This window comes from Terrapene carolina, unplaced genomic scaffold, assembly GCF_002925995.2.
Source record: "Terrapene carolina triunguis isolate 2854851 unplaced genomic scaffold, T_m_triunguis-2.0 Scaffold89, whole genome shotgun sequence".
Taxonomy (NCBI): domain Eukaryota; kingdom Metazoa; phylum Chordata; order Testudines; family Emydidae; genus Terrapene; species Terrapene triunguis.
The window spans coordinates 32,473,184-32,481,618 of NW_020664440.1; the positions used below are offsets into that span (position 1 = coordinate 32,473,184).

An 8,435-nucleotide genomic window follows, 5' to 3' on the forward strand; every position below is an offset into this window, starting at 1 on the left:
CCGGGAAGCAGGGCATGGAGGAGTGGGTCTCTCGGGTGTCTGGGGGGGGAGTGCTGCTGGGCTGGGAGGGGGTGGGGAAGATCTCTATGTTGGGGCACTAGGGAGTGGGGGTTGTGTGTGGGGCGCTGCGCAGTTGTGGCAGGGTCTAGGGGGGCACTGGGCATAGAGGGTTTGGGGAGGCTCTGGCCATAGGGAATGGGGGGGGGGTTTGTTCCAGTGTGTGTGGGGGGGGTGCATATGTGGTGCAGCATGGGCCATTGTGCGTCTGGCAACTGCTGGTTTGTAAGTAGTGCCCTTGCCTTGGGCTGGGCAGACCATGTCATGCCTCTGGTAGGCCCCTCCCTCACTCTGGGGACCAACCACCCCCTGCCGTGCCATGCCCCATTGCCCCCATGGGGGCCCACAAATACGTTTGGTGCCAGGCCCACGAAAGGTTAATCCGGCCCTGTTTATCACCCCAGGGCACTGAGAATCCAGGGGCAAGTGGGGGGGTCATCATCGGGGAGGGCTTGTGGGTCGCGTTGGTTAACTAGGGACGCGAAGCACCCGGAGGGAGGGGCTGGGGAGCGCCCACGTGGTTGGAGTTTTAAAGCCATTACGGTTCCCTCCCATTGCGTAGCTGCCTCTGCACGTGACCCAGAAGCGCCTCTCCTGTTGCCTCTCTAAGGCCCCGCCCCCCTTGTGACGCCATATAAAGGCGCCGGGCTATGGTATGTCGTGCTGTGACTGGGTGTGCGGCGTCTCGCTTTGCGGCTCTTTTCTCTTTGCTTTACGGTGGTCCCGCCCCGGGCTCCTCCCTTTTCTCTGCTAGCTAAGATGGCGGCGGCCGGGGTGAGTGTGTTGCCTCCGCGGGTCCCCCGTCCCCCTCTGGGCAATCCGTTTCCATCCGCTCCTGGGGGGCTGGTCGGGGCCTGGGGGAATGGCAGGGCTGGGGCGGAGGTGGGCTTGTCTGCCTGAGGGTGGTATTGCGGGGGGCCTGGCCGGGGAGGGGGGTCCCTGCGGGGGCTGACCCGGGACAGGCCCCAAGGCGGGGGTAGGGGGCTTACCTGCTGCAGGAGAGCTGGGGCTGGCACTAGGGGGCTAGGGTGGGGGAATGGGGAGTATGCGGTTAGGGGAGACGGCAGCGGTGGGGTTGTATTTGGAGGCTCCTGCAGGTGGGGGGCAATTTGGAGGGAGTGTTGACTTCGTGTCTGCCTTTGGTGTGAGGTACTGGGGGGAGGGGTCTCTGCCTTAGAGCCCCTATCTCTTGGGGAGGAGGTGGCTGCCGTAGGATTAAGGTATTGGCGGGGAGGGGGAGTGTGGTACTGATGGGGGTAGGGGAGAGGAGTCTTTCTGGGTGTACAGCGGTACCCGGAGGAGACTTCTGCACTGGATTCTACTGTCCTTACATGTCCCTTTGATGGAGAGGTGCAATGGCCAAGGGGAGGGGTGTTCGCTTAGGTGTCTAGTCAGTGGGGTGGGGGCAATAGATGGGGGTTGGCCCAGGGTGATGAGTTTGTATAGAGAGACAGGGCTTTCTGGTGCATGGCAAAGCTGGCAGTGAAGATGAGTGGATGGGGGTGTGGCCCAGAGTACTTGGGTTTCTGATGGGGTAGTGGTCTTTGTGCATGTATGGGGGACCCTGAAGCAAAGGGGGCATTTGATCTGGGGTGCTGAGGATTTCTGTGGGTGAGGGGAAATCTGGGAGGTGGATGGAAGGAGGAGAGTGCCTGTGTGAGAAGGTGATGTCTCTGAACTGGTGACAGGGCCTGGGGTGCATGAAGGGAACCACTGTCTGGTGAATGGGGGGAGGGGGTACCCGGGGTGACCATGGGAGATGAAGGGGCAAGGGAGAGGGGGCTTTCTGGGTGAATTCTAGGGTTGGTAAAATCAGCGTGGTGGGGGTTTGGTTTGAGGAGGATCTTCCTGGGGGACAGAGGAGACTGAGAAGGAGGGTGGACCAGAAAACAGATCTTGGTGATCTGCTCCTGCATTTTTTGGTACCTTGTTCATTTTCTGTGTTCTTCAGACTCTCTACACCTACCCTGAGAACTGGCGGGCATTTAAAGCCCTCATTGCTGCCCAGTACAGTGGGGCTAAGATCAAGGTCCTCTCCACGCCACCCCAGTTCCACTTTGGGCAAACCAACAAGACACCTGAGTTCCTGAAGAAATTCCCCATTGGGAAGGTAACAGTGCTGCATGTGCCTCCTTATACTGAGCGAGGAGCATTGCTAGGGGTAGTGCCAGGTTTCCAGTAATGAGTCATTCAGATTAGAGAAACAGGTGTCCTCTGGGGTCACTCTGTCCCTCCCTCTAGCCTCCATGTGCTGGGTATATGATGGTTGGGCAGACCAGCTGCAAACAGTGCTGCATTGCATCTCCTGGTATAGAAGGAAATGTTGGTAGCTAGAGTGTGGTGGAGCTGCTTATGTCACTTTACCCCTTGGGTGCCCCACAGGTGACAGCTGTGCACTGACTGCTCATGGTACTTGGTAAATGAGCTGTGGAGGGACAAGCCCTGAGTAGCCCTCTTCTCCACCCCCCCCCCCCCACTCCGCCCGGCATGCTTTCCCTGCTGCAAGCCACTCCATCCCCCAGGGATGGGTGTCTAATGGGGAAGGAAACAGCAGAGGGTCTTCCTTGGTGCCTGCTGGAGGGCATGAATGCCTCCCTCCTTGCCACCCTGTGACTCCATCTGACAGCTGCTGCTGTGGGATGCTGGGTGTCAGCAGGGCCGAGATGCCCTTGAGGTGACTAGTATGTCGGCCCTTGCGGGAGGGGAAACTGGCTGTGCTCTGAGGGCTGGTGGAGTTAGCTAGTGTAGCTGAGGGGGCGGCGTGCTGCACAGGCAGGTAAAAGCCTCGGTTGCTCAGTAAGGAGTGCAATGGTGCTTGCTTTCTAGGTTCCTGCGTTTGAAGGGGCTGATGGATTCTGCGTGTTTGAGAGTAACGCCATCTCACACTACGGTAATGGCCAGGGGGCTGCCCCCAGCACCTGGGGGGAAAACTTCATGGAAAGAGCATACCCTGTGCAGCTTGTACCTTGCAGTAAAGTTAGGGTGTCCCTGACGCCATCCAGCTGCTCCTGCCTCTTTTGCTGTCCGTGCTGGGCTCAGTGGAGTAAGCAGTGTGTTGGCCAGCTCCTTACAGTGTCCAGCGCACCCACGGTCGGGTCAGTGCCTGTGGACTTGCTAGACCTGTGGTGTCCTCAGGCTGGGCTGGGCTTGGCTCTTCCCACAGCTGGCTCTGCCAGGGCAGTTCTGTTTCCCTTCCCCTAATGGTAGCCCCACTCCTGGGGCAGGTAGTGCCACTGCTGCTGGTGGGGGCGGGAAAGATGGGATGTGTGTTGATTTGGGTGGGGTGTATGTCTTGAGTGGACATGTCTTGGCTGGGTGGGGTTGGTGTCTCTCCCCATCCCAGTGACCAGCGGGCTCTGGTTCCAGTCAGTAATGACGAGCTGCGGGGATCCACCAAGGAGATAGCTGCCCAGATCATCCAGTGGGTGAGCTTTGCTGACAGTGACATCGTCCCTCCCGCCAGCACCTGGGTCTTCCCTACGCTGGGCATCATGCACTACAACAAGCAGGTCAGTGGGGGGTGGGGCAGGTAGCTCCTGCTCTCCTCCAGTGAATGGTCACAGCCCCAGGACCTGGCCAACTCCTTGCTGCCCCTGTGTACATGTAAGAGAATTGGGAGTCCTGGAAGTCTCCACTCCTGATACTGCTGTTCACTAACATCCCCTCCTGGAGTGTCAACGGCTTAGATCTTGGCTGTGAGGCAGGGTCAGGATTTTAGGGGTGTGCACCACTGGCTGCATTACGGTAGCACTCCGTGACCTGTCTCACTAGGGGTGAGACAGATGCATGGGGCCATTGTCGGTGTCTGCCATCCCAGCATCTCTCCAAGGGCCTGGCAGTGAGACCTTGGCCTGAAATCTCTGAGGAGAGGCTGCAACTGTTGAAGTGTCCTTGCCCCCTGCCATCCACAGCTAACGGAGAATGGACACTCCTTCCAGCTTGTTGGAGGCCCAGAACCTCTGAGTCTGGGCTGCCATGGTGCAGTCGGGGTACAGTGAAGCTCCTGGCACAGCCTCCCTGATTCATGCAGATGGGCCCATGCCAAGGAGGATCTCTCTGGGCTGCCTCTCCTCTGACAAGTGTCACTGGTGCCTCTACAGCTGGGAAGGCAAATAGCCTGCTCCAAGGCTGCAGTCTGTGAGGAACTGCTGGCCCCTTCCACTGAGGGTCAGAAGGCTGCTGTGAATACAGGACTCCTGTGGTAATCCAGTGAGACCAGCTTCTCTCTTCCCACCCCTCATCCATCTCAGTCCCTGCAGGAACAGGGAAGGGCCACACCGAGTTGATGGGCCTCCAGCTCCCCTCCCCTCCCTCCCTGCTGGGTTTCTGATCAGGAAACAGCCACACGGCCAGGCTAGGTCTGAGACTGCATGTCTAGGATTTTCTCCTGCTTTGGGGCCCATTCCTGTCTTGGGGCCAAGCTTGGAAAGAAGCTGCAGCATCTCCTGCCAGCTGGGGGTGGGGGAAGGAGGGTAATGCCAGTCGTTGATAGCTTGTGCATCTCCTGCACATCGGTTTGGGAGTTAGCAGGCCCCATGGGATGGGGGGGGAGAGGTGGGGGATTTGCCTCATAGATAGGAAAGGACTTTTCCTGAAGTCAGTGGTTGAGCTGGGGTTAGAAACCAGGAGACCTGGCTCCTCTGCTCTAACCACTAGAGTGCACCTGGTCTGGTTTGGTTTCCTGGGAATGCTGAGGAGGGGAGGGTGTTAGGTGGTGGTGAAGCGGTTTCCTGTATTCAGTGGCACAATGTATGGCGCCTGAGCATCTTTCTGTCCCCCCTGCCTCAGTGGGGCTCACCTGGTCTTTTTGATCTCCAGGCCACAGAGTATGCCAAGGAGGAGGTGAAGCGGGTCCTAGGCATCCTGGACTCTCACCTGAAGACCCAGACCTTCCTGGTGGGGGAGCGCATCACACTGGCTGACATCACTGTTGTGTGCACCCTCCTCTGGCTCTACAAGCAGGTGCGGGGAGGCTCAGTGCTCTACTGTCTGAGGCTCCATGGCAGTGGCAGGAGGGTCTGGTTCTGGGCTATAGCTTCGCTAAGAGTTCCTGCTGTCCTGGGGGCTGTAGCTGGAGTCCGGTGTGCAGGGTGGGGCTTTGAGGGGGCAAGGCTGGTCATGGATTCCAGTGTGGCTGCAAAGACTTGGGGAGTGGCTGCTTGTCCCTGGGGTAGGGGTAGATGCCCAGGAAACCCCTCTTCTGATCTCAATGTCCTGAGCTATGGCTGGCTCCAGCTGTACTGATCTCTGACCTTCTCTCCAGGTGCTGGAGCCGTCCTTCCGCCAGCCCTACAGCAACACCAACCGCTGGTTTGTGACCTGCATCAATCAGCCGCAGTTCAAGGCCGTGCTGGGTGAGGTGAAGCTGTGTGAAAAGATGGCTCAGTTTGATGGTGAGTAGCTCCCTAGGCAGGGGTCTGGCCCTCTGCCTTCCCTCTGAGGGGGGTGTGGCTGTCCTGGTGCCCCTGGTAAAGGCAGGCCTTGTTGCTGCAGTGAGTCTAGAGAACAAGTTGGAGGGGGAGTAGGGTAGGGGGATCCTGCTTGCTAACTCTCTGGGGTGATTCTGCTGGGATCTGTGTACCCTGATCTACTGCCCTCCCCCCCGTGGGGCTTCACTCCACCCCTGATGTGGTTCTGAGGCTACTCCACCCTGGGTGAGGGGAGGACGCAACCACAGAAGCTCTAGCAGGGAGCTGTGGCTGCTGTGATCAGGGTCTCCCTGGTTCGGGGCTAACAACGGCTGGGTCAGGCATCAGTGGCTGGATTTCTGCCGTTGCTAAGTCTCAAGATGGTCTGCCAGGCCTCTCCCATGGGGAGTGGGAGAGACCTGGCTGCCCCCACCCATGGGCTCCTTCCTCCCTTGATGCAGCCAAGAAGTTTGCTGAGAACCAGCCAAAGAGAGATGTCCCCAAGAAGGAGAAGCCTGCCAAGGAGGAGAAGAAGCAGGAGAAGAAAGAGGAGAGGAAATCTGAGCCTGAGGAGGAGCTGGATGAGTGTGATCAGGCCCTGGCTGCTGAGCCGAAGTCCAAGGACCCCTTTGCTCACCTGCCCAAGAGGTGCTCACCTGCTGGGCCAGCCCTGGCTGGTGGGGCTCCTGCAGGGAAAGTGTGGAGAGGGGGCTGGATCCTGGCAGTTGCATGGCACTAATCCCTTCTTCTCCTCCTTCTTTCTCCCGCCCCCCCCCAGCAGCTGCCCTGAACTAATCGGGCTCCTCTCTGCTGCTGGTGGGCTGGGCCCTGGGAAGGGCCGGTTCCCATGCTCTGCTTGCTCCCCTTCTCCTCTGGCCTCTTCTGGGCAAGCTGCCACTAGCTCTTGTTTGCGCCAGACAGTGGGGACACAGCCAGCCCCCTCCTGCTGCTCCATGGGCCTCTGGATGGGAAAGGGCAGAGTGGCCTTTCCAGAGCAAACAGAGGAGTTGGCTTTGGGAGTCCAGTCCTGCCCCTCCCTGCCTGTACCCCTTGGCCCTTAGCAGAGGGAGCAGCCTCTCTTGGGAATCAGATTTCAGGCTAGGGTCCCCTTGCTCGTGGCTTCTCTGCTGCCTTCCCTGGCCACCAGGGGGCAGTGACTGCATGCTGACAGGCAGAGCCTCAGCACTGCTGAGTTGGAGTCATCCCAGTCCCACGCCCTGCTGCATGCCTGGGATAGCTTCATGCGCTGCACTGTCTGGGCCCATAATCCCTGCTGGGATGTGGAACACATGGCCAGAGGCGTGGAAGCTGGGGTCCTAGCCTAGGATCACTGGGTAGGCAGGGGCAGATGCTGCTCGCCCTCCTCAGTGCCCTTCATTACTCTTAGCCATGGGCTCTCACTCACTGACCTGGGAGGTGAGCTATGCAGGGTCCTGGCCCCACAGCCCAAACGCCTGAGCGGGAAGAGGGGCCTTGGAGTCACTGCTAGGCAGGAGCTGGGACAGAGCCAGCCCATCTGGGAGGTGGCTGAGGTGAGGGCAGCTGCCCCCTGCCTGTCTCTGATGGAGCCGCTCTGCCCCCAGCCCCTTCATCATGGATGAGTTCAAGCGGAAGTACTCCAACGAGGACACGCTGACGGTGGCACTACCCTACTTCTGGGAGCACTTTGACAAGGACGGCTGGTCCATTTGGTACTCGCAGTACCGCTTCCCTGAGGAGCTGAGCCAGACCTTCATGAGCTGCAACCTTATCACAGGTCAGAGCCCAGCTCCCCGAACAGCACCTGGGGCTGGTCTGGGTCACAGAGGGTTCCTGCTTGGAGTGGGGTATGGCAGTGACGGCTCTCCCACCTCTTCCCACTAGGCATGTTCCAGCGCCTGGACAAACTGCGGAAGAACGCTTTTTCCAGTGTCATCCTCTTCGGCACCAACAACGACAGCACCATCTCCGGCATCTGGGTCTTCCGCGGCCAGGAGCTGGCCTTCCCGGTGAGCCTCTGCGCAGCCTGCGGGTGTTCAGGGAATCTGGCCATACCTACTAGGAGTGGGTATCAGTAGCTCTGTACTGCCACACTACAGGGTTGCTGCGTCTCTGGAGCCTGCTGGCTATCTAGCCTGGGAACAGGTAAATGTTCCTGGTGCGATGCAGCTTGGGGCAGCCAGCTAATGTTCCTGGGCAAAGAGGGGCAGCCTGCTCCCTCTGGGCAGTCTGGCCATGCCCTACTGTGAAGCTGCCCAGTGACGAGCAGAGGGTTGATCACACTCCTCCTATGAGGACGACTCCATCTGCAGTGCAGGGAAAAGGGAGGGACTATGCTCAGCTTGCCCTCTGGTGGCTGGGCCTGTTGGTGCAGTGCCTGGGATGTGGGGGAGGCCCCCTGCTGATCCCTCCCCTCTGTTCCCAGCTGAGCCCTGACTGGCAGGTGGATTACGAGTCCTATACCTGGAGGAAGCTGGATGCAGACAGTGAGGAGTGCAAGACGCTGGTCAAGGAGTATTTCACGTGGGAGGGTGAATTCAAACACGTCGGCAAAGCCTTCAACCAGGGAAAGATCTTCAAGTGAGGGTGCTGCCTTCCCGCCAGCTGGGACAGCACAGACTGGCCAGTGAGGGACAACCGCCTCTGGGCAGCAGCCAGTGGGAGCATGGGCTGCTGGGAACTGTTCACCAGGGGCCAAACATCAGAAGCCTGGATCAGTGACATGAAAAATAAAAACCCCACATGCTGGTATCCTGGGGTCTGTCATTCCTGGGCAGGGGCTTGTGGGGCTGGCTGGGGGTGCAAGGACAGACACTAGGGGTTTCCTGCTGGGGAGGACAGGAAATCTGGGCTGTCCCTAGCAAGGGTGCAGCTGCTGTGGGGCAGATCTGGACTCTTGCTGTGGGCTCGATGGGTGTCTTGGCTGGGGTATAGGGTGGAGGGGGAGAGCTGCTGTTGCTCTGGCAGGGAGGCTGGTGTTTTGGCTTTGTC

General features: G+C 59.3%; 1 protein-coding gene across 1 annotated transcript; it reads left to right on the forward strand.

Annotated features, from left to right (window-relative positions):
• Positions 1-732: 732 nt before the first annotated feature.
• EEF1G (eukaryotic translation elongation factor 1 gamma) lies at positions 733-8,195 on the forward strand. Its single transcript, XM_024204229.1, has 10 exons — positions 733-831; positions 2,009-2,167; positions 2,884-2,947; positions 3,424-3,566; positions 4,876-5,019; positions 5,321-5,450; positions 5,927-6,113; positions 7,049-7,221; positions 7,329-7,453; positions 7,870-8,195. The coding sequence occupies exons 1-10, from the start codon at positions 817-819 to the stop codon at positions 8,026-8,028; spliced, it is 1,299 nt and encodes a 432-aa protein (XP_024059997.1). The 5' UTR covers positions 733-816; the 3' UTR covers positions 8,029-8,195.
• Positions 8,196-8,435: the final 240 nt, after the last annotated feature.

Bases quoted from the DNA above. Each gene is read 5' to 3' on its own strand.
- EEF1G (XM_024204229.1), top strand. The intron at 2,948-3,423 runs GTAATGGCCAGG...CTCTGGTTCCAG, and splicing joins TAACGCCATCTCACACTACG to TCAGTAATGACGAGCTGCGG. The intron at 6,114-7,048 runs GTGCTCACCTGC...CTCTGCCCCCAG, and splicing joins TTTGCTCACCTGCCCAAGAG to CCCCTTCATCATGGATGAGT.